Below are 26683 nucleotides of genomic sequence, written 5' to 3' on the forward strand. Positions count from 1 at the left end.
TGAGAATTCCCCAAAAGGTTATATTTTAGTAGTACATCACTTCCTCCTATCTTCAGTCCACTTTAAACATTCAGACTTACCTTATATAAAAGGGAAAATCCGGTTCAAATCTTGCATTAATCAGTTGAGACACTGCCAATGCATCATTACACAGCAGTGTAGATTGTTAACACCTGTAAAGACTCTATCCTCTCAAGTAGACAAGTAATTTCAATGGAGCCAGTCATTGAGGAAAAAGACACCCAAAGTACACAAGGCTGGTTACACATGCACAGGAGAACAATCCAATATAAAATAGATATTTTTTAATGCAGGAAATAGTAACAAAGGCATTTTAAATAATCTTCAAAATATGGCCTTTTACGACAGAATGTTCCATTCAAAAATAATTTGTCTTAGGCAAATCAGTTTTTTTAAAAAAAGACAAATGTCCTTATTGTTTATACAGTTTTCTTGATAAGGGCCAGTTCCCAAAGATTTATCAGAAGGATTGACCTGGCGAAACCAGGTCAGGCCAGAAGGAAACTGTGACAAAATGTAGACAAGACAAAAACACATCTTGGAATTCATTGGACACAAAAGACTTTTCCTCCTTTAATTCCATGCAACATGAAAATCAAATTGGGTTCACTTTTGCCAAATGATTTATCCCATTTCTGAGGCAAGCTGCTTCAACACAAAAACAATGGTTAATCACAGAAAGCAAATGTTACAGAATGGTGTCTTTCTGAAGGTAAAATAACATAAGTCATCTGCTCAGATAGTAATGTGCCTCGTGCCCAGTGTCCTGAATGTGTCATACAATCACCTTTATCACCAAAAGATGGCATTTCTAATACTACTTTTGCCAAGGTCCAGATAAGTCTAACCGTGCAAAGAAAAGTGAAGGCAAATTTAACCACAGAGTGAAAGTACAGTAAAAGTAAGCTTGTGTGGTCCAATGTGGCTTTCTCAAATGCTTTTAAGAGAATACCAGAAAACAGTCCAGTCTCGCACATCTCAGGATTCATTATCGGTTGTTGATATAATTTACCCGGCTGGATTTACTTTGTATTTCTTCCAAAATCCCTTCAAGCTCTTCGATCAGTACTCGTTTTTTAAACCTATTTTTTAAAAAAAATTGAACAGCTTTAGTGTTTCGTAGCAAGAATCCACTAACAGCCTCTTCATCACAATGATATTTAGGGTGGTGGAGACCTTTCGATCATGATATTAACTGCTGGAATTTCAAAATTGATATAAAGACATAACTTGATTCAATTCAATGAGCTGGTTTATTTCAGCTGAACATCCAAAATAGGTCTAATCAGACTCATTTAGAGTCAGTAAGATTAATTTAATACCAAATTAAGGATGTGTCACTTTCTCACTTGAATGGGTCATCCCACTAGATTAAATTATGTCTAATTTTCAAGCATCTCTATCCTTTTAGTCACATGAAGAGCCTTTATGGCTTTCTTTCAAAAACTGACTGATTGCTTCTTCCTTCCTGTTCACAGTTGGAAAGAGAGAGAAGGTCATTCCAGAACAATGTGAAGTGTCCACTGGTTACTGAGGAAAAACATTTTCAGGAAATCAACTTACATTAGCCTTCATTTCATTGTCTTTTTTTTAAGAAAAAAATCATGCTTTAGTTTAAAGGAAAAACACAAACAATATTTTTCATATCCTTTCTGGGGAGAGTGGAGGGAAACATTTTAAAACTCCAAAATGTTACCCGTTTCCTTTGCCATCATGGTGAAACAAAGAATGCCAACTTTCATTGGCTTTTCCAAAGTAGGAAAGCTACTGCAGGCAATAATTTGGGCCTCTGTATTTCTAGCCATTCCTTTCAGCACTTCTGCAAGCTGCCACTCGACCCAGTTCCATTGCAAATCTGAACTCAATGCAACCCAGTTCATCTGCTGCTGAAACCTTTGACTGCGCTGGTGTAACTCTGGTCATGGCTGGGCAATGCTCTGCTGTCCACCCTCCCTTATTCCATTCATCATGAACTTGCTCCAACACTGCTGCCTGTATCCAAACTCTCAAGTTCAACCTTCACCTTAAAGCTTGCTGTTTTATATTTGCTCCCAATCCAGCATCAGTTCTCCATGGCTTTGCCTCTCCCTAGAATTATACCACCGATGAAGAAATTCTCCTCCTAAGCATCCATACCTTTTGCAAGGTTCCACAGAACCCATGTTAAAGGCTATATACAAATGCAAATTATTTTTGCAATAAAATTACAAAAGGTACAAGATAAATTTTCAGAAGCCTGCAGAACAATGACTGGGCAAGGAAGACAGCTGAAGTGGGAACGGACAATTCTGAGGACTCTTATACTGATTCACCCTAGTATCTATAGCTTAGGTGAAAGCATGGCTGAAGTATATTGCTTAATGTACGTGGATCTCTTCCAAGTTTGCTAGTAGCATCATTTTCAAAGTTTGCAACCACACAATGGCCTTCAAAATGGATAGCATTTTCCTTTTCCATGGTTAGGCCTCTCTACATTGCAAAGTTGTGCAATATGCAGCAGGTGACGATTGTGATGATTCTGGTGGTTCTTCACTGCAAAGCACCACTTCACCCATTGAGATGTTGCTTCAAAATCTCAATACTGCGCTCCGCACTCCAGAGAAATGTCTGCAGCTGCACAGGTTTCACAATTGTCTTGTGTCAGATAATGGCCAAGGAATAGAAGGACATTAGCCACAGCTGAAGAGGTTGTCCTTGCAGTTTGTCTCCACATTCAAATAATAAAAAGGGCAGAGGAGAACACCTTCCAATGAAACCACTGTGTTTGGGAAGCAGGAACTGACCCATGATTGAGAGTAGCTGATCAATAACAGAATGGACTAGAGATGTTCAGTAGAAAGCATCAGATTCTGGGTGCCCAGATGATAACATAGTTCATACTACCAGATCACCATGAGAGTCTTTGCTATGTTACTTGGCCAGTTATATCATATTATTGCTCAACAGGAAAGTGAATGATGAGATCACCATGAAAAATTAGATATCTGTACAACAGTGTGCCACAAATGAATCTGTATTACAGATATCTTATGTGGGAGCCTTTGAGAAGCCAGAGACAGTACTGATCTTGAGTGAGTACGTTGCCCTGGGAAAGGCTGGGGAGGATGTTTACAGATCTGTTTCAAACTGACAATTGTTCAGAAATAGTTGGCTGGGTGAATGAGTTGGCAAGAGAGCTTTGATTCTAACACTGGCAGCTAACTTTTATGACCCTGTAAACATTACTGTCCTGGCAGTGGCAAATACAGCCAGTCTGGATTGTCCTTGCATTCCTTGCTTAGTGAATGCCTCCTCCTCTATTAAACTCAACGATGGGGAAGCAGTATACATTTCAAATATTTGTAATTCAAATGTAGTTATTTGTGGGGGGATAGGATTTCACACATGTTATGAAATGGAGAGTTGCAAATTCTTTGCACAAAACAATATTCTATCGAAAAACTATTCCCATGCACAGTGAATTTCAGTGAGAAGTTGCCATGGTGTGTATTCCAACCAGGAACTGAGATCTCAAATAATGTTGTGCCTCTCACATTATGATACCATTAGGAAAGATGAAATCAGTTTCTAACCAGAAGCTGGAAATAAGTAGGAATACACACGGTCAATTTATTGAGCTCCAAATACCCGGTCAGTCTCCTGAAAATATTCTTTGTCATTGGAAGTTGTTCTTTTAAAAAAAAGTCATTTCACTGAAAATATTGCCCAAACTCTAAAACGATACTTAAAAATTATTGCAGGTGAAAAGGGAGACATTCCTCAACTAATGCTGCTTGATAGTCATGGTGATGGCACAGGCCATAACTCACAAGGGTGTGAACTGTAAACCAGATTTTGTTATTCTGCATAATGTATAATTGAATACAATTTCTCTGATACAAGCATTCATCCACACTACCCAATAAAATATACGTAAATATATAGAAAACAAAAAAGGTCCCTTTCTTAACCAGAAAGAATGTGTGATTAGAAGGCAGCTAGAAGCTAGCTAGCATCTTCCAAATACTTTTGACAATTCAAATAGAGAAGTGGGGAAGATCAAAGGAAGAATCTAGAACAGAAGATTAAGAACATACAAAAAAAAGGAAACTGAGTCAGAGGAAGCTGAATGGAAAATTTAAATAGCTGGAGTTGGATGGGGGTGGAAAAATGCCCCAAAACCTTGATTTAAACCCACAATGAACACAGGAAAACAAATCAGGTTTTTTTTATATACATGAAATCGATTCAACTGTCGTCGCTTGTGCACCAAAAAAAAAATCAATCAACCGTCCTGGTGTATCTAAATAACTTCAATGGTGATCTCATCACTCCTGCATCAGCTACTTCTATTTTGAGTATCAACATCTTTTAAAACTTGTAAGCTTGTTAGCTGCCAAAAATGACTTGAGACACAAGGATGGTGAGAAAAAAAGTGTCCTTTTAAAAGCATAATAGGTCAGCTTAAAATGTGAACAGGGCAAAACACTTCCTTAAAAAAATAATGTCCTGATTATGCCATCACCAAAATGCAATTGCTCAATTGACTGCTTTTGATACGTTAGATAATCCTGAAACGAATTGACATAATGCCCTTTCATCAAGATACCAAAGATATATAATTAGATGAATTACCTTGCTGCCTCTTTAATGACATTTTGTACAAATACCATCCGTGTCTCCAGACTGCCTTGCACTAGTTTCAATAAATAGAAGATATTTTCATAATCTGAAAGACAGACAATATTAAATTAACAGTAGGCAGTAACATTGGAAATGCAAGCAACTTTTCAAGTGATAATGTGTTTTACCTGTTGCCATCTTAGTCCATGTAAAATCGATTCTAGTGAGAGTTACAGTATCACGTCTGGTAAAGTCACGTGAGAGCTACAAGGCACGGGTGCCACTGCCACAAATCACAGTCCATTGTTTACCAAGACATTAGGTTGTTGAGACCCCATCCATCTTGGGAATGGGTCTCAACCACACCAGGTGGTTGAGACCCATTAGCTTGCTCCCTTTAAACTCACCAGGGCCTTGTTTCCCACTCCTTAAGCTCTCCTGGCTCACTGTAAAATTATACTACATTTAATATTTAAAAAAGGCAAATTAAAAGTTTGTGGAGTAAGATCTTAATAGTTGGGAAAACCTGTCAGTCTGGCACGCAAAGTACTAAGGGTGCTGAATTATCAGAATTTCACTGTAAAATATTTTCAACATCAAAGTACACACTCAAGCTAACACTTTAATGACTAGTCTGATTATCTACTATAAATCTAACTGAATGAAAGATCAGTTACTGCACCACAGCCATACAGCCACTTCAGGATGCATCCATGAGTAGTTAGGAGAAACTTGAGTCTTCTAATAATTATTCCAGTTTCCATATTGCCAGCGATCACTTGTGCCATTGTACCTCTGTCTATATCTTGAATTCTGCCAATTATCCACTTGTAAAAATCCCTGTCAGCACTTACAAGATATCTAGCCTTTTGTTTGACAGGAGGTGTAGCTAACATCTTACATCCAAGGACATTACTGCGAATGCATTTAATTACCAGACCAGTTACACAAGACCACTATGTCAGAAAGCATATAGGGCATTGATTCCAGACTAAGGTACACAATTTCCTTAAGGAAACTATTAATTTTAAACAGATATGGACTAATAGTAAAGGCCTGTACCTTGAATACTACTACATTCATCAGCAAAATCTCCAATCCAGTGATTATAGGGTGCAGAGAAAGCCACCAGCTCAATCAGAAAGAATGAGATCACCGTGTGACCTTTTGATGTGGGCAAAAATTGCTTACACCTCTGAAACACATCATCGAGCATTTGGGCAAAATACCCAAGATGGTGCTATATAAATGCAAAAACAATCTTGCCCCAAATAAAAAGAAATCTTGGATAAACTCAGGTCAACTAGCACTTGTGGAGCAAAGACCAGTTTCCCCTCTTTGCAGAGGAGGATGTATCTGCTGTTTTATTGTACCTAATGTGAACTTTGATGCGTGGGATTTACTAGTTCAATTTCACAACCAAAAGGGTGAATCTACTAGCTCCGTAACAAAATGTCAATGCCGTCATTCAGTACATACCCTTGCTCACATGCAAGGATAACGATGGAACCAAATCTCCACAGCCTAGCCTCTGACAAAGTCCAATCTGCCCTTAATTTAACTGATTTATAGCGTCTCTATGGGTGCTCTTCTCAAAGAAGAGGACTTAGATTGATTGCTGTTGATCAATCTTTGCCAGCATTAGGAAAGCTCTCTCCTCTTCACATACATCTGGCGATCATCAGGATACAGGTGATGATTTATCTCAGCAGTAAATAACTAACACCACACCATAACCACAGTTCAGATTAACTTGTAGCAGGAGGTAATGTTGTGAATCACACCTCATTTAACACAACCTAATTCCAGTCTTGCCTTTGCTACACTTTCTACAATGTAGCGAGAAAACTGCAACTTTCTGCCATCACTAAAATGCAGTCAAAAGCAGATTGGGACTTTGTCCTCGTTTATAGACCTACGGATAAAAGGTCTATTTGATATAAAGACCAAGAGGTGTCAGGCTTGATTAGCTGCCCATGGTGAATTAACTACGGCAATGTGAGACCTTAATGCTTCTGCTGTCCCAGTTCTCATAGTGACTAAATCAATGTCTCCTGATGTAAGCAGAAAATGGGGTTGAACAGTCAACGTAACACAATCAGACTTGTGTGACTTCCACTGTTAAATAATCTACGAAAAGCCAAGAATTAAATTAAAAGATTAAAATTCCAAAGGGACCTGTTGAACAGCTGGACCAGATTGTGTATTCAAAATAGGATGTGAAAAACACAGGGCAAAACTCCCAAGCACTTAGTTATCCGTTCTAGTTATTGAAATTTTTTTGGTAAATTATAGTCAGAAAATACCAAGATGGGTAAATCAAGAGCTAAATTCCCATCAGCCAAGTGATATCATGGCTGTGACAAGGACTTGGAAAAGCAGTAACCAGCAAATAGATCCAAATTCAAATATGGGCACTGCATAACAGATTGGCTTTTGACTAGGACCACTGGGTGTTTGTGACATTCTTCCAGTTTTACAACTGCAAATGTACATAACTGATCCACACACTGACGTTAATGCAGTCCATCACAAACACACTTTTGTAGATTCTTTGTCTTCCTAGCTTTGACAAAAAGAAAAAGGTTTAACCTTGTGATAGGTAACTAAATGGGTCAAGAGAGGGGAGTGGGTAAAAAAAAACACAAGGAACATGAGAACAAGTTAAATGCAACTGCTTCTGGAACAGAGCCTCACCATGCGAGAGTACAGATATGGAGCTACAATACCTCAACACTTCAAAAGCCTAACTTAAGTTCCTCTGAAACAGAAGCAAATATTGCAATTGAGACCAACAGGCAAAATCAAACATTCTCAATATTCATAACAGAAATGTTGCTGAAAACCGCTAATCTACGGGAACAAAGCAAGTGACATTTTATTCTTCAGTTATACTTACGCCTGCCTGGTTTACGGATTTCCTTAAAAATTTGTGCCCTTAGCTCTATATTAGTCTCTTGCTGTTTTGATCTCATAAGTGTTTTAATGGCATTTGGTGAAGACCTGTTCAAAAGTCCATCCTGACAAACTCCACTGTCCTTTGATTCCTCGTGGTTAAGGTCAACATTGCCAATAGAATTATTATTGACCACTAAAAGACCACCATCCATCTCGTGATTTGCAAATTCTTCTGCAAACTCCACAGAGCCAGATGTTGAATGGATCAGAGGTGATGCTGATTCGAGTCTCTGGGGTGGAATTTCAACTGGAAGTGGGTCCACAATACTGTTTTCAACATAGTCAACACACATAGCCTGGTTTTCTTCAGCCTCTAGAAAAGGAGAAATAAACAATAGATAACTATTAATGCAGTAGTTTAAAATTCTGCCTAAGTCATTTACTCTGTAAACAAAACACGCCACCCATTTTTTTGAGTGTCGTCTCAGATCAATGCTAGTAATCTCACCTTAGGTTCAGAAGGTGACATGTTGACACCACACAATAGCTCTTACACACAAATGCAAGGTGGTACTTCAATGCAACGAATATTACACTTTTGGTGGTGCTGTCCAAAGGATGAGTCTGCCTGCTCAGCTAGATGGCAGAGGCTCTCTCAACATCTTACAGCAAAAAAAAAGCCAGCTCTCCAAGTGTCCCAACCAACAGCCCCCAAATCATCATCAGAACAAGCTTCATCCACTTTTGTAGAATAATGCCCTACACAAATTGGCTGACATGTTTACCATTGCTCAGTCTGTGACATTGATCACATGGCTGCAAATTTAAGTTCCAATCCAAAGACCTCAGGATCAAACAATGCAATGCATTACTAAGGGAACAGTGTACTGTCAGTAGCATAAGAACATAAGAAATAGAAGCAGGAGTAAGCCACCTGGCCCGTTGAGCCTGTTCCACCATTCAATAAGATCATAGCTGATCTGGCCATGGACTCAGATCCACCTATCTGCCTTTTCCCCAATAACCCTTAATTCCCCTACCATGCAAAAATCTATCTCATTGTGTCTTAAATATATTTAATGAGGTAGCCTCTACTGCTTCCCTGGCCACAGATTCACTACTCCCTGGGAAAACCAGTTTCTCCTCATCTCCATCCTAAATCTATATCCCCTAGTTCTAGTCTCACCTAACCAGTGGAAACAATCTTCCTGCCTCTATCTTATCTATCTCTTCCATAATTTTATATGTTTCTATAAAATCCCCTCTCATTCTTCTGAATTCCAGCAAGTATAGTCCCAGGCAACTCAATCTCTCCTCAAAGGCTAACCACCTAATCTCCAGAACCAACCTGGTGAACCTCCTCTGCACTGTCTCCAAAGCCAGTATATCTTTCCTCAAGTAAGGAGACCAGAAATGCAAACAGTACTCCAGGTGCAGCCTCACCAGTACCCTGTACAGTTGCAGCATAACCTCCCTGCTCTTAAATTCAATCCCTCTAGCAATGAAGGCCAACATTCCATTTGCCTTCTTGATAACCTGTTGCACCTGCAAACCAACTTTGCGCGATTCGTGTACAAGCACTAAGTCCCCCTGCACAACAGCATGCTGCAATCTTTCACCATTTAAATAATCATCTGATCTTCTATTTTTCCTTCCAAAGTGGATGAACCACGCATTTACCAACGCTGTACTCTATCTGCCAGACCCTTGTGCACTCACTTAACCTATCTATATCTCTCTGCAGACTCTCCACATCCTCTGCACAAGTTGCTTTCCCAAAAACATTGCATGCATTTATCAGTTCAGGGAAAATTACAGTTGGTAACTACAGTCAAGCTCAACGTGTTGAGTTGAGAAGTTAAGAGTAGTTATGTTGACAGTCACGTACCAAGTTAAACAATGGATGCAAAATTGTTCTTGAGCAACATTATTAAACATAATGTCATCAAGTTGACAGTCTTTGAAGACATCAGTTTCTCATCTTTGCAGAAGCAAATTAAGCAGTCTCTACAGTCTCTGACAAGGACATAGAAAAGGTGCTAAACCAAAGGCCATGTCATTAAGACATTGTACTCTTACAGGATACCCCAGGCAGGATAATAAATTATCAATGTCATTCAGGGTCAAACTTTAATTTATTAGATCAAGGCACCTACATAATAAAGTGATGGTAAGATTAAGGAAAAGAAGGAAAAGGAGCAAAAGGGGCAGAAAGGGTTGTAAAGGGTACTCTACAAGGTTTGTGAACTTAGGAAGGAAGAAGTCAACCAGGTTGAACCCATGCAAGGGGAGACATTGGCCACTTACAAATGACAATGAAACAACTCTCCAGCAAGATGTTAAAAGGAAGAAAAATGGTAATTAAAAACTCAGTCTAATTTAGGCAAATTTGCTTCTGTGTTGCTGTGTTTAAGTATTAAGCATTCAACGCAAGTGGTTGATATATTCTGTTGTCATTTCTTTTATTGACAGCAAATAGTTATGCCAGTTTGTGATATAGGCTATTCATTAGCTCGTGTAGGCCAACTTGCGTTGTTTTTTTTCAAACCTTCATGGTAGGACATCCACAAACTGCATGTGCCCTTACCTTGAATAACAGCCACTGGCTTTATAAGGTCTGCCTGTGGCTGTATAACTGGTATAAGGGGAGGGCCCTTGCCACCACTGTGATTAGCCATTGTTGGTGGTGTTGGTGGACGCCCTTTCAATAAAGGTGACATACAACGACGCCTTTTCGGAATTCCTGCCACATTCAGTTCCATTGGTCGCTTGCTTCTGTTCTGAGGCCCGGACACAAATTCATCAGCTTCATCAATCATCATTCCCTGCAAGGCAAAAGTCACCATTAACTCATGTCCACAACAGGCAGTATGAGCTTTAAAAGATTAAAATAAGCTTTAAATAGGCATGGTGAGATTAAAGGAGCTGTACCAGAAAAGCCATATGAAATGAAGAAGAAAAAAAATTGCTAAATTTCAAGCAAAGAGCAGAGGAATGAAAATAAGTAGATGGCTTGTTCAAAAGAGCTGACACTATCATGAGGCTGAATGACTTCCATTTAGCTGTGATTCTATGATCAAGCAAAAAGCAGGAAGGATTTGCAAGTCTGCAAAGAGTCAGGAGGTAGGTTTCCCCAATTACTCTAATTTATCCCGTGGAAGTCACCTTAGGACGATATTATGGGATTCCCATTAACCTCATCACCTCTAATTAAGGAGAGAACAAATATAATACAGGATCCAGCAATCTGCACTGTACTTTAGTGTCTGGCAAGGAGTGTATAAACCTCAGTTCGAAGTCCCGTTGTTAAATAACACACCCATTATTGAGGCTCATCCATAATGAAAAACATTACCAAGGTTGCTGGAAGATACTAAAAACCCATTGAACTGTTCTCCTATAAGTTACAAACAGTTTTAGGAGAGAGTAGAAGTGGGGTACAAACATTTCACGTGAAAATCAAAAGGCTGCATTTGATAGAAATCTGAAATAAGAACAGAAAATGCTGGAAATATTCAGGTCAGCCAGCATCGGGAGAGAGAAACACAGCTAGGGCGAGTTTCAATATGCAAAGAGGATGTGAACGGAACAAAAGGGATATTTGTGGTAGGACACCAGGTTGTCAAATGCAGTTGATGCCATTTAGTTAGTAGAAGAATCAGAACAGACTGAATGCCCAAAGAAATCAATTATGTAGCCAACTTGGATAAAACTGTGCAAATACTTAAATATATTGAATGGATATTCAAAGGATGTTTAAAACGTATTGACGGTAGAGCAAATACTGACAGCATTACCGCCTTATCACATTAAAAATGGAAAAATTGAATTGGCTTGTGTCTGTTGGCTGCATTTTCATGTCAGATTTGATACAGAACACATTTCACTTTGGTACTTATTTGAAATATTGTACAGCAGCATTTTGCCAATTCCAAATCAAATCAGCATAAGCAATAAAGCTTGTATTTTAAAAAAGTTTTGTTTCACCCCTTGAACAGAGTCTGCACATAGGGCAGATGACATTTGTGTTTCTGAAGATTTAACCAAGATATACCGAATATTCTATGTAAGCAAGAGTACTGGAGCAAGAACAGCCAAGAGTCTCAAGAGGGCCATTAACATGTCTGCTAAATGATTTATGCTACTTATGGCTTCACAGCCCCAAACATTGCTAAAAATAGCACTGAGGCAAAAACGGAAAACAGCCAATAGCTCAAGAGACTTAAGCCATAGTACTGCTGTAGATATTTGTTTAAACACCTTGGCTAGGCACAGAATACAACTTCTTTTAGGAAAGGTCAGGGAACCCTCAAGTGTAGCAGCCCACATTTAAATACATTGGTACATACCTTCTTGTCCAACTTGAAAGGATTTCCAAATGTATGCAATCGCCTGGGCTGATCAGGGTCAAGTTCACGTAGGGGAGAAGGCACGTGTTTCAGGAACTCCTGGTAATTTCCCATCTGTGCTATTGGGACACTATGCATTTGATCTGGAGGAGAATAAATATTAACATGGATAATACGCTGTTTTTCATTTTCACAGCAAATCTGAGCAATAATACTAGAGAATCAGCTGAAATACAACCCCACTATTTCTATACCATATAACTATACCATAAACCGGCAATATTAGTCCCTATCGTCAAAGGCAGAAACTGGAATTGAACACATCTGCACAACTAAAATGGTGTACATTACATAAATGAAAATAATTGTTAAATGTTCTAAAAAAAATTGAGACAATTACACATGGCATGCAGGAACTCTGTAGAAACTGATGTCCAAATACAACAGATGGAAATACTTACATAAATATGGTATGAATGTTTAAAGCTTATGAAAGAGATTTAAAAAAAATAAATTGTATAAATGAACTAGAAAATTATACACCTCTGTACAACTAACAACTCCAAACTGTGAAAGCTTTTTCCATTTTAATTGAACTTCAAGAACAACTTAACAGTATTTTGATGTTTTAAGCCGCAATACAATAGGCTGCCTCTGTGGCACACAAGAAACTGGGAGTTCAAGCCCCATTTTAGGACTAAAGTTTGGTTATTTTCAAGTCCATTCATAGACTCACCATTCCGCATCTCTAACTCCACTGGTCTCACAGACCAGAGGTAATTTCTTCAATTCTGCCTCTTTCAAGTCTCCTCAAGATCACCCCTTTTCTTTCAATATTCTTAAGAATATTGAAAGTTCTCAGTATTGCATTTGCCATCATTTTTAGTTCAGTTTCAATTTTTATCCCATTACGCTCTCCTGAAGTCCTTTGGGGATTTTTTTTCTTCCTGGGTTTAAGATGCTGGACAAATGCAATTATTGCTGTCCTATTTGTCAGTATTTTGCAAAGCACTTTTGGACCTCGCCAGGTAACAGTGTGCTAGAAAAGCAGGTATCCTTCTTCTAACTGAGCATCAAGTATCTCTTTTCGAACTTCCCAAATGACTAAATTCAACAGAATAAATCTTAGAAGGAAAAGCACAACCAAGACAGCTGCTCGGCATTCTGTATCAATATTCAGCCACCACTTGTGTTTGGTAGTTTGGATTCTGTAAACAATAACTTGGTCTTTCAGGTCAGCAGCAAGGCTTAACTAATAGTAGCTCACTTAAAACTGCCCAATGAGAAAAGATCATCACTGTTTGTCGGACTGCTTTGGTGCTAAAAGAAAAAGATTCATTTAAGAACATCTCCCAGTCAATTTTTCCTGCCTCAATGCTTCGCCCCAAAAATATTGAAAATGGTGTTTAATTACCCAAATGATGCTTATCCCATGATCACGGCACCCATTCAAATGAAATGTACAAAGTGTTTGACCACGTCCTGAATTTTTTTTTACCTTCATCTTGTCCTTTCAATGGACCATGTGCTGTTTTCAACAGGTTTAACCTCATGCGTGTAAGCTGATCCAGGAGATTTCGTCTTGGTATGTCATAAGCATTCTTGTAGCTCTGAGGTTTCAAATCCTTAAAATAATTTTAAAAGAAAATAAATCTAGATACCAACAAATGCCATTACATGTTCCTACATGTCAGACATTCACTAAAGGTGATCTCAAACAACCAGGTCCAGGAGTACGGTGCTTCCATAGTTACAGTTGCACTGATAACTCTGTCCAGTGCAGAGTCAACTTAGGTCCATGTGAAACATATTCATGAACAGAAATGTCTACTGTTTCAAGCTAGAGATGCTGTGGTGATACTAGGACCAGGAGAAAGCAAGTGGTTTTGCATGAAGGTCAAACTTCCTCAGCGATTTTTTTTATTTGGAAGGGTAGATATGACTATTATTCAAATAAACACAAGAGAAAGAAAAATGCCTTTCTATAGAGAAAAGCAAGCAGAACACCCATAAATAAACTCAAGTGCCAAGGCCTTGTCTTGGAACCTAAAGTGTATGAATATATCCAGCTAGAAGTAAACATTATCTTTCAAGCCAAATGGCTTTTATTTAAAGATCAATTCTGATCTAATTTTTTGGAGAGATTAATTTTGTTGGGAAAATTTTTATGGGAAAACAAGACTCACATAATTGCAATAAAGTCCCATTCCACAGTGTTGCAATGCTTTACAGCATTATGATATCAAACATGTTAAAATAATTTAGAGCTATTTGCCCAGTAGGTTCACTGTTTAGCAAGATTCATCATTCTGAAGTTATGATAAACTCCAGTTAGTTCAGCACCAATACCCCCAAAAATATCAATTTTGTCTGCACATCAATGCAATTTCAGGGGAGTAACCAACAAATTCTATACTCACACAAGATGAAACAGTTTGACAAAAAGATCTCTCATTCAAGATGCTTCTTTCTGCCTTTGGTCTAGAAATTCATCACAATGTATCTGGTGACCAGTTCTAACCAGTTTTCTGGAAATTCTGTTCAAAAATTGGCCAGTTTTTCTTTTTCTGATCAATTCCCCTCAACCCCCACCCAACCTCAGTACCTTGCATATCTTAATATATATATAGTCTTATTGTAAAGGCAAATCAGGTTATGAGATCACTTTCATCATTACACTCCTGTTTGAACAGAATAACTTCAGGCAAATTGCCTCTTAAATAAGACGGGCTCTAATTGATTTACTGATTATGAAATTTGCACTGTAAGCTTATTTCACAGGAGAGTACTTACCAATCAAGTTAACTTTTGTTGGAATGCTTGGTACAGCACATTGCTTCTAAAAACATTTTTAACTAGAAATAAATGTCTCCTTCAGAGAATTACAGCCTTCATAGGTCTAACTTGAAGTATCATCCCCAAAAAGTTATGAAGATCAAGAGATCTCCAAAACCAAAAGGGGAGCTTTCCATTTTCAAACCAGGCTGACAGCTCCATGGAGAAGTTAACTTTACAAGCCTTTGTGATTCCTGGGTTTTTTTATATACTGAAGTAATAATTCTCACTTCTGCAGAAAAATAATTTTTAAATCTCAAATTACAAATACCTGAAAGATGTCTCACCTTATTCAGAATCCCAATTTGAAAGCCAGCAAATTCCTTCATATTTAGATCCATAAGTCTGTATGGAGGCTCCCCTGTGATGCCCATCAGAATTTGCCTCAAGTCTTTGCGCTGTGTTAATGAGAGGGCATTGCTTCTGTTTCTTACTTTAATGCCAGACTCTTGGAGTGGTTTCTTACCCACTGAACTTATGATTCGGTCAGATTCTAGTTTAGCCTAAGAATTGGAAGAAGGACATTTTATGAAGGAAATGTCAAAATTCATGATAAAGTCAGCAAAGAAAGAGTTCAAAAATACTTTTTGTTTATTAACTAAATATTTAAAGAAATGTCAAATTAATGTCACGTTCCAGGTGCAGGAATGACCAATGACAAAATATCTAAAGAAAGTGCACAAATATATTCAAGGACTAAAATGATTTCATTCAAAGACAAACTAAGTTCAGATTTTTTAAAAAGGAAACTGAATTTTTATTGCACTTTCATAATCTGTCTCAAAGCATGAATCAAATGCTTGATTAGTACAGTTATTTCTAAACTGTAAACAAGCAACAATGTGCAACAACTTGAAAAGAATTGTAGTGAGCACCAGCAGCCACTATATATGGCCTCTCCCACTGAAGCCTTTGACGAGGAGGAACTTGTGGAACACTCATTTAACATTGTTACCCAGAGAAATTTGTCTCCATTTTACATTTGCTGTATGATGGAATGCAAGCCACGATTCTAACCAATAGGTTAGCCAATCTCAGTGAAGATGGGTGTCAAACAAGGCTACATTATTGCCCCTGCTTTTTCAAAATGTTTATCACTATAATGCTGCACCTCTCCTCCAACAAGCTTCCAGCAGGAGTAGAGCCAATCTTCAGAACTATTGGTAAACAATTCACATATGATGCAACACAGTGGCACAACTAGTAGAGCTGCTGGCTCACAGCTCCAGTGACCATCCTGACCTCCAGCGTTGTCTGTGTGGAGTCTGTGCATCCTCTGTCATTGGTGTCATATTGGTGCAAATGGGCCTGTTTCTGTGCTGTACAACTATGACCACACTTGAAAACCACACTATAGTCAAGGTGCAGTATGTGGGTGATTCTTGTGTTTGCATGTGTTCAGAAACCAAGCCACTGTCAACTCATTCACTGAAGTTTGATAAGGACCTTGCACCCAACACCCAGAGATAAAAGGTCCTCTGCGAACCAGCCTCCACTGCAGACTAGTTGCAAACAATAAAAGGTTCTTGGAGGGATTCTGGAAATTTCAGGTGGCATCTCTCAGTTAAAGCAAATATCAGTTATAAAAAACATCACCTTCCATGCACCAGCACAGCCTTTGCTCAACTGAGGCAAAGCATGCTTCAAGATTAAGTCCTCAAATGTGGCCCAAAACTCATGTCTACTAAACAACAGTGATCCCTGCCTTCCTAAACGCTTTTAAGGACTGGAGTACCTATAACAGGCATCAAGGCACTGGAAAATCATGTCACTGATACCACCTCTGCAAAATCCTCAATTTCACCAGAAGAATAAGCAATCCAATATCAGTGCCCCCTCTCAGGCCAACATCACCAGTAACTTGGTCCCAATAATATCAGTCGGTTCCTTTACACAGGCCACACCGTTACACACCTGACATCAGGATCCTGAATCTGACATACTATTCTAACATTTTATTACAGGAAGAGATTGCCAGGCAGATAAATGAAAACATTCAACGATGTGCACGAATGATAAAATGCAGCATCCACAATGACTTCCGAGAGTTACAGACTCAAGATCGCTCAAGGAAAAGTGAGCAATTAGGATTGCATTCAGAACTTCAAGTCCATGTAATGGAAACACACAGAAGCTCTGCTTAAAAGGTGGAAGGTACGCACCACCTTACAAAACTACCTACCCATCCCATAAAGTACCTCCCACCTTTGCCTCACCAGCCACCTCAGAACCCTCAAACTAGAGTGGAAGAAAACCAGTTTCCATTCTGAGGATCTGCCTCAGAAAAAAAAACTGTACTCTTAGCAGGAAGTTGAGCCAGAATCAATCATCCCTTTAAAAATCGGTTTTGTTGCACATAAAGCAGGTGTAATAGCTTTTTCACAGAAAATTACCTCTAAAGTACACTCAAGTCTCTCACTGCCCAACTTTAATCGTGATTTGAGGCGTTAGGTGAATTCTGTACTAATATCATTAAGATGAAGCACTGTTACTTGCTTACAATCAGTGAAGCAACTCAGAATGCAGATCTCAGTGACTTGGTCAGAAATGTAGATCAAGAGAGCAAACATTATCTACAAACTTTAGCTGAAGCACGGTTGGAAGATACAAAACAAAGCAATGCTAGAAAATTAACAGATGTAGGCCCCTCAAGCGTGCCCAATCATTTAATATGATCATGGCTGATCTGCCCCATGCCTCAATTCTTCTGCATTAGAATGACTAACAGTACACAGAGAAAACAGTATTAATTTTACCCTCCTGTCAACGAACATGTATTGGCAAGGATGGAGCTCTGTGAAATAACTAAGTGTTGGTACTTCCTCACCAATGCACAATTGACAAGTGACTTTTAACTTTAGTCAACTTGGCTGCAAACTTGGATAAAAACTTGTCTATTCTTTACAGGAAATATTTAAGCTTTCCTCCTAATAGATCCAGTAATACCCCAGTGTGGGAAGGCTGCCGGAAAGAAGTGGTTAGATAAGTTTAAAATATAACCTTACCTGTTGACTAAGTTTTTTGAGGTAAGAGATGACACTGTAGCTGAGACCATAGTCCACTCCTTCTGCAATCAAGTTCGGAGCTCCCATCATCCTCAGTGCTTTTTTCAAAGGCTGATGAAATTTAACAAAATATTTACTTATCAAATGTCATTAACACTCAGGGAATCATCAGAATGCAGAAATCTGCTGTGAAATTTCACACCGCACCAACTCTGCACAACACCTCAGCAAATTCTTCAAGTCTGAGCACCTTACTTGAAGGGGATGGACACTGAAATAAAACAAGAGGATGCAGATGCTGGAATTTGGAAGAAAAAATAAACTGATGGAAGAACTCAGTGGGTCAAATAGCTCCTGTGGAGGCCAAGGGATGGTTGACGTTTCAGGTCGAGATCCTGCATCAGTCCAGCACTGACTAAATGACAGAAGTGTTGATCATCCCACTGCCACCATAGATGCTGCTTGACCCACTGTGTTCTTCCAGCAGGATATACTTTGCTCTGTCACTGAAATTAAGATTCACACTTGCAAACAAACAACTTACAGTTCTGCTCCTGGAGCATTCATAAACTGCTATGTCTAGATGTTTGATAACAGGGCAGGCACGGTAGTGTAGTGGTTAGCATAACACTATTACAGCGCCAGAGACCCGGGTTCAACTCCAGCCACTGTCCGTAAGGAACTTGTACGTTCTCCCTGTACCTGTGTTAGTTTCCTCCGGGTGCAATGGTTTCCTCCCACATTCCAAAGACGTACGGGTTAGGAAGTTGTGGGCATGCTATGTTGGCGCCGGAAGCATGGCGACACTTGCGGGCTGCCCCACAACGTTCTACGCCAAAGATGTATTTCACTGTGTGTTTCAATGTACGTGTGACTAATAAAGATGTCTTATCTTATTTAATGTCACCCAAACTGCATTTTAAGTGTTATCTTTATACAATATACACACTTGTTTGAGTAATTGTTTCGGCACCAACTGTCAATGTCACATCACAAACTTCAACACCGGTGTAAAGCAATGTAAACCCAGGGAGACTTGTGGTAAGGATATCTGGTATGAGAAATCCATACCAAAGACACTGAACATTAAACATGCCCCACAGATACAGGCCATTGCCAGTATAGTCAGAATTTTTTCTGATGCACATGGAATATTAGGACCAGTGAAGCACCTTGTATAAATATGCAGTCCAAGCATTCCAGTGATGCATGGGTGAGTCACATCAACTAGGAGGCCAAACTTGACCTTCACCAAATTGATAAAGAATTTGTGCACTTCATCTCACACCATCACCTACAACACACATCACAGCACCCTGTATGAATCACAAGACCTTCATTATCCAATTTTCTGTCAATATCGGTGCAAAAGCAGAAGGCAGGAAACATGGCTCTGCAACCAGACCAGCCCTCATAAAACATGGCCAAGCTGAAAACAAAGTTCTGCCAGGCAAGTCAACAACACATGTTGAGGACCAAAAGCTTATATCTGCATTCACGCACTGTGTTCCAAAATCATCCTTCCTACATTTGTTTCCAAGTTAACTGATGAAAGCTTTAATGTAACTTGGAAAAGGTTACTAGATAGAGAAATATGGAAGCACACTCTCAGCCATTTGAAAGAAAAGCATGGAATTATACATTAGCAAAAATTCAGGGATCATAATAGTTTAAAATTTTCTATGAGAAGTTATATTTGAATCAGAGAGTGTCTAATTTTTTCCCCTAAAAGGTAACAGCTCCTGAATTTAACAGGTTGGGCTTGAATGATGATTTGTTGAGATTTGTAAAGTGTGATGTAACTTGTCTTCAGGATACATAGAATTTGTTGGAATTAACATCTTTACACTCAACATAACCCCACCCCATCATTTTTCATCTAAACCTGTCAACACAACTCTCTCACGTTAATCCAGTGTTCCCTTAAAAGCCTCTGTGCTAGTTGCCTTCACTACTTTTCCTACCTAGGTCCGTGACACTTTGCATGCTCTCTATCACTTCAACAACTTCCAGCTCCCCGGCCCTGACCACCTTGTTTTCACCATGGATGTCGAGTCTCTACACTTCCATCCCCCATCAGGAAGGCCTTAAGGCTTTCTGTTTCTTTCTCAATAACAGACCCAACCAGTTTCCCTCCACCACCACTGACTCCCACAGTTACCTTGATTACACCTCTTCACACCCTGTCACTTGCAAGGACGCCATCTCCTTCTCCCAGTCCCTCTGCCTCATCTGTTCCCATGATGAGGCTTTTAATTCTAGGACATCAGAAATGCCCTCCTTTTTCAGTAACTGGGGTTTCCCTTCCATCACCATCATTGCTGCCCTTACCTGTATCTCCTCCACTTCCCGCACGTCTGCTCTCACCCCCTCCCCCCACCAATATAACAGGGACAGGGTTCCCCTTGTCCTCACCTACCACCCCACGAGCATCCGCATCCAATATATCATTCTCCGCAACTTCTGCCACCTCCAACAGGATCCTACCACCAGGTACATCTTCCCCTCACCCCCTCTCTCTGCTTTCCTCCATCCTTTATTCCATGGTCCACTGCCCTCACCTACCGATTCCTTCTTCTTCAGCCCTTTGCCTCTTTTACCTATCACCTCTCAGCTTATTACATCTTCTGCCCCTCCCCCAACCTTCCCCCTCTCACCTGGACTGACCTATCACCTGAACTCACCGATCACCTGCCTGTGTGTGCTCCTTCCCCTCCCCCCCAACTTCTTATTCTGGCTTCTGCCCTCTTCCTTTCCAGTCCCAATGAAGGGTCTCGGCCCAAAATGTCAACTGTTTATTTCCCTCCATAGATGCTGCCTGACCTGAGTTCCTCCAGCACTTTTTGTGTATTGCTCCAGATTCCAGCATCTGCAGAATTTCTTGTGTCTCCCTTTTGTAGTAGAGACTTAACATTTTGACTAAAGAAACTCATTGGTAATTTTAGGCAATTGCTTTCTTCATCACTGCAGGCAGAAATATCTCTACCTCTATCCTATAACCTTCACCAAAAAGCCAGCCTTAGTAATGTCATTATGAAACCAGAGTGCTGAAAATAAAGACGTGGTTTTCTGGTGTCCTTTGTCCTTAACCAGTCTGGCTTGTATGTGACTCCAGACCCACCAATACAATTGACTCTTAACTGCCTCCTCAGTTAAATGGTAATTAGCAATGGACAATAAATGCTGTAGTTGCCTGGTATGGTCACACCCCTTAAGTGAAACAAAACAAAGTGGCTGGAACCACTAGTTGCAACATTTTACACAACAACCTTCAAACACCTTTACATACTGGCACTGATTCTGTCATCAAGTGGGACTTGTGTTTCATGGAATTACAAAGCACTAACAGCTGCAGTAAGGCCATTAAATAAAAACTAAGGTATTTTGTTGCAATTCTCTATCCTAGACCATTTACAATATTAAACCATCACAAAACACTTTACAGCCAATTAAATATGTTCTCAAGTGTAATCACTTCAATACATTACTGTGCACAGACTGGCTGCTGTGTTTAATGTCCAACAAAGTGCAATAAGGACCAGACAATCTGTTTCTGCCACTGATTGAGAGTTAAATATTGACCAAGACACCGAGGACACAGGGCCTCTGTTTAGATCTCATCCCAGAGAGCAGCTCAGATGGCACAGGACTCTCAGTACACCAATATAATATTAGATTACATTCTGGTGCTCAGGTCTCCACAAGGATTAGAACCCAAAACTTTCTGACTGAGGCTTGAGTGTTGTACAACTGACACAGTAAGGTTGAAATGGAAAAGAGTTCACAGCACAATCTGGTTAATCGTCCTCCAACTTTACACACTTAAGTATTCAAATTTAGTGAATTCCTTCCCTGGTGAGTTCGCTTTATGCCAGTTTGATGCAAAATGTCCAGAAATTAAAGCTTTACAATGTATTTCACCCATTTATATTTATTGACATTTCACATTAAATCAATTACTACGATGGGCAATTCTTGTAACTTAGCTTAACAGTAGCTCAGAGAAAGTTGAAGTACAAACTACATTCCTCAACAAGTATAGCAGTCTTTTTTTCCAACAAATACACTTGATTGAACCCAACTTGAGCATTTTTTCTGCAATTAAACATGACAAATCAGCATTTGAATTGTAGTCCTTAAATTTTTTAGTCTCCGTATTGTCACATGCTTCACTCAGACAAAGCCCTATTCCTCTGCAAAAGTCATCAGCATCAAAGGCTCAATTAGTGCAAAATAAGATCACCAGTTCCCACTTTAGGCATGCAATGATTCAGTGACTTCACATTAAAATAGATTCTGCTGGGGCAATAATAGCAAGGCATACTTTATTCTTTGCAAATCAAGTAATCTTCTGATAAAAACTGATTTTTTTATATTACACATCAACCTGTAGACACACATTCAATGTAAGAGGGTCATCTGTGATATTTAGAGGAATGTTGACACACCTAAACCATGTTATTTGGTCTGGGTGATTAACAGTTGCCATCATCTAATCAGGAAAAATGTACATGAAATGAGAAAATGCAACAGAAAATGCTGCAGGCACAGAAGTCAGACTGTATCGATTGGAAAAAACCCACATCAATGAACGTGTTGGGTATAAAGCCAGCCCCAGATTAGATACCTATCACAGAAATGCCATTTAAGGACCTGAACAAGGGAAAGGGGGATGAATAGGTGCACACAGCTTATTATTTTTACACTACACACAGAATGACCTGAAAAGTGTCCACATTTTGTTGTATCTTATGTTCCCCAGACTTAAAAGTTATTTTGTCTTTAACTCATTAAAAATATTAGATGCCAATTCAGCTATGTTATTTATGCAAGGCACAAACTGCACTCCTCCTTAAAAAAACATGATAAAATCTACTTTATGAGATGTACTGCACTGTGAAAATAGTTTAAACCTCTTGGACAAATCTGCAGCAAAACAATAATCAAACCAAATAATGCTTAAGTCCATTCTGTAGCACACAAGTGAAAATTGATCTGGATTCTAAAATAAATTTCAATTCTTTTACTAAATGTTCATGGAGGTATTCTTCGAAAGCTTTAGACAGCAATTTGCATAAGACAGCCTAATAGATACATTAAAAACTGGAAAAGGCATGAGAATGCTTGCACCAACAACTCAGAAATACTGCCCAATATATTTCTTAACAAACACTAGAAGTGAGTTACAGATGAACTGCATGATGTGGCTCTGCTTTCAGACACCATGCTCTGGCAACTCAATCAATCCTTTAACGATTATAAAGTTGGCCAGGATTTGCAAATTGAAGTTTAACCGCATGACAAAGTATCAGAATGAAAGTGGGCAACATCATGCTAAATTTTGAAATGACCATTCTGTTTGCTGCATATTCACATGTCCACAATGCAAGATGCAGCTTTAACAAACTGTTAAAAACTCAGTCAAAAACTCAGTGCATCAACAGTTATTGACCAAGTCAGTGCAAGATGCATCTTTTCTCTTTCCTCACCAACAACCCCTCCTTTCCCCACCACAGACATAAAGTTTAATTGAGAAACACTATGCCTTTAAAACTTTGTCTTAACTATCAACTATAGCCAAAGCGCTCTCACCCACAATGAATCTACATATATAATTGCAAATTAGATTTACAAATGAAGCAAAATATCAAATTAAACATACCCCAATATAATAAGGAGGCATTGTCTTCAAGTAATTTTCAAATGCCTGTCGCCATTTCATAACTGGCTTCAGCTTATGCACTTTAAACAAATCATCTGCAAAACAAAAATTAAATAATAATGAATTATTAAGTGGATGAAGAAATTCTCTTTTGTACACCAGTTGACGTGGGTTTTTTTTAAGAAGAAAAATCTTTAAAGGGTTATTCTCTGTTGCAGGCGATAAATCCAGAGTGTTTTCCCCACAGGCCTTTTTATTTTAAATATACCATAATGATCCTCTGCCTTTTCCATTACGAAGCTGGCCTGGTTCAAGATCTTGGTTTATGCTTGAGGTGGAATAGGAGAAGAGGGAATAAAATCAAACCTGCTTCAACCTATCTAATAGCATTATAGGGTTGAACACTAGTGCACCTCCAAGGTTGGTTGACGATGGATCCCAAATACTTCATTTAATGATAGGTTTTGAATACATGCAAGACAAATCCACATTCCAATTAAAAATGTTTGTAGACCAGAAACTAATATCCCTTCAATTCAGGTTCAAAGCAGAGTGTTGAATGAATGCTTCCTCTCCCTCATTGTGAAGGCTACCAAGCATGCTACCCGATATATCTAGGTCCACATTACAATTTTATTCACCCACTTGTTCATTGCTGCTAATTGCAATCAGATTCCTGGAAACCTGCATCGATTGTTCATGTTTCAAGTATATTGTACAGAATCTAGTTTTTCCTCAGCATGGCAGCAGAACTTTGACTCTTTGAAGTAAACCTAACCATGCATAAGAATAACTGTGGCTTCAAAGAAATGGCTGGTGCCAGAGCTATGGACACTGTTCCAAAGTTATAGAAGCCATTTCATTACGCCAAATCAGAAGGAAATTTACTCCATACTTGGCCACAATACAACTGATGTGGAGAGCCCCGAAATGCTCAAGAACCCACGTTATTCTGCATCATGAACATTTCCCATAATGCACCAAAACTGACCAAAAATCAAGGTCTCCGAAATATTAAAATGAAATAATTTTGTCTGTCAGAGAAATTTGACACCACCACCAAGATTCCCGATTTTATTTTAAAACTATTTTTAAGGCAGTAATAACAATGGAACTTCAGCATGCAATTCAAAACCTTTGTCAAGTCATCAATTGATGAATAAGCATTTTCAGTCACATCATATGGTACTATTAAAACTAAGGTATCCAGCACCAAACATTTCCATAAGGAATTTGTACCTGAAGGCCATTAACAGTAACACCGGAGTAACAACACTTTAAGATAAAACAAATTGAAGCAACTTCCACATTTTTGGAATTTTGAATGAGTAGGAATCAGTCAAAACACACGCATAAAGACCAGCATAATTTAGTCAAACCTCTGTAATGCAAAACAGCATCAGATACACTGCTCACATATTTATAATGCTCATTGGTTCTGGACTACGTGGACAGAAATGAATATGGAACCTGCCATTTTAGTCCTCAGTTGTGCTGACTTGATAATCTGCTGCTTCACTTAGTCCAAGCAGTACATACCTGTTGTAATTGCCAATCCAATTTGGACCTTGGGAGCAGTAGCAAAGCACAAAGTGTGGATTTCTTTTATTCGAACTAATAAGGTCATTTGCAACTAATAAGTTCAATATACCCTATAAAGCACAAATCCTCAACATGCCCAACTCTTCCCCCCTTTATCAGCAATCTGACAAGGAAAACTATCTGGAATTACTTTAAGGCATTCTTTGCCCAGAGTCTGGTCACTATCAAAACAAAGTACAAGAAGGGGATTAAATGTGTGTGGGGAGAAGTGTCCTCATAAGACAAAATTAACACAAGAACGAAGTGTTTTTTTTAACAAAAACCCATATACAGGGAGAAAGTAAACAAATTACACCGGTACCTTGCTTAGCACTCAAGATGTGTTCTCGGAAACGAGCACAAATGGAATCAACGTTACAATGGGGCATGGCAGCAGAGAGAGACGTGTTACCTTCAGCGTTGCTAATGCTGGGAACCTGGTGTAAACCTGCCCTCCCCTCTACAATGTCAGGAACTTGATGCAACCACCACCCACCCTGTTGCTGTACGCTGCTGTGCAAATCCTTACCCTCCCCACTGCTGTACCAGAAATCTGGCATGAATCCCTGCCCTCTACTGGCATTCCACAGCTGGATACAGAGAAGCTGTCCCTGAGGACCTCAGTTGGGCAAGCCAAGTCGACTGGTACGGCTGCTCAGTATTGCACCCAAGCTACCATGGTGTGCACAGGTCACTGCTGGGGATTGGCAGAACTTTCTCCATGTGTTGGCAGACGGCCAGATCCTGTGGTCTCTCATATCACCTCCTATTGAACGCAGAGACTGCCATCTCCCTTTTCGTTTAGGTGCACATTTCTCTCCAGCCCACAGCTTTCCCAATGATAAAAATCTCAATAGCAAGTGACCACTGTTTTGTTCGTTACCATACACAAGTCACTGGGCTGGGGAGAGCAATGCAACCAACTGAAGTGGGAAACAGCACCTTCCATCAGATCCAAAAGTGATAACACTGACTGTAGGATTCAGGCAGTCTGCCAACACATAGAGCAGGTACTGCCAGTCTGCAGAACAGCTCACACTCACCATGCTGGCCAGGGTGCAGCCCTGAAGGCACCACCTCAGCTCTGAACAGCCACACCATTCTATCTTGGCCAGTCCAACAGCAGCCCTCACAGGTAGCCTCTCCACACGCAGCTGTGGGCAATTAATTGCTGCAGATGTGCCATCAGATGGCAGAGATTTGCTTTGGCCTCCAGGCACAGCAGTACATAGCTCAAATGGATATATTCCACCTCCCCCCTCACCCCCGTCCCCCCACACCACCCGAAGTACAGGGGAATGTGCCTCAGAGTGTTTGGACTGCAGGAACAAGAGCAATATAACAAATCAATGCTCTGCAGGGTGTCAGATTATCAAATTTAAGCAAAATGACAAAGATACAGCTTGCAACATTTGTGAAAATTTCATTTGATTAATCCAGAAAGCAACAGAGGAAGCAACAAATTGTCTGTCAATTTATCCATTAAACCATGCTTTGCAGTAGAGAACAGGAAAAGAGAAGAAAGGAAGTAGAGTTGGAAAGCTCTCACAATTTGTCTGTTTGAAGTCAAACCTCAAACTTGTGGAGCGCTAAAGTCTGAGAAAAGGCTCACGCAAAGCAAATGGAAAGTTCATAGCAGAGCTGACTGATTTACCCAACAAGGCAGGTTGTCAGGTAATACAATGCCACTTGAAAAATTTTACTCCACGTGTCACTTGATGTGTGCAGCA

At 39.5% G+C, this 26683-nt stretch overlaps 1 protein-coding gene across 2 annotated transcripts in view; it reads right to left on the reverse strand.

Moving 5' to 3' along the window:
• Positions 1-290: 290 nt before the first annotated feature.
• The window catches only part of ints6 (integrator complex subunit 6), an 83836-nt gene continuing 57443 nt past the window's right edge, over positions 291-26683 (reverse strand). Inside the window, exons 10-18 of one of the 2 annotated variants that reach the window (XM_052014195.1) lie at positions 23373-23467; positions 17711-17821; positions 14993-15208; positions 13369-13495; positions 11871-12013; positions 10109-10346; positions 7523-7894; positions 4636-4729; positions 291-1103 (exon numbers count right to left, since the gene is read on the reverse strand). In XM_052014195.1, coding sequence (XP_051870155.1) covers positions 1010-1103; positions 4636-4729; positions 7523-7894; positions 10109-10346; positions 11871-12013; positions 13369-13495; positions 14993-15208; positions 17711-17821; positions 23373-23467 — 1490 coding nt within the window. In that variant the 3' untranslated portion in view covers positions 291-1009. Of the gene's footprint in view, positions 1104-4635; positions 4730-7522; positions 7895-10108; positions 10347-11870; positions 12014-13368; positions 13496-14992; positions 15209-17710; positions 17822-23372; positions 23468-26683 lie in introns of those variants that run through there. The other variant, XR_007956201.1, reaches the window with a different exon arrangement.

This window comes from Pristis pectinata, chromosome 4, assembly GCF_009764475.1.
Source record: "Pristis pectinata isolate sPriPec2 chromosome 4, sPriPec2.1.pri, whole genome shotgun sequence".
NCBI classification, from domain to species: Eukaryota; Metazoa; Chordata; class Chondrichthyes; order Rhinopristiformes; family Pristidae; genus Pristis; species Pristis pectinata.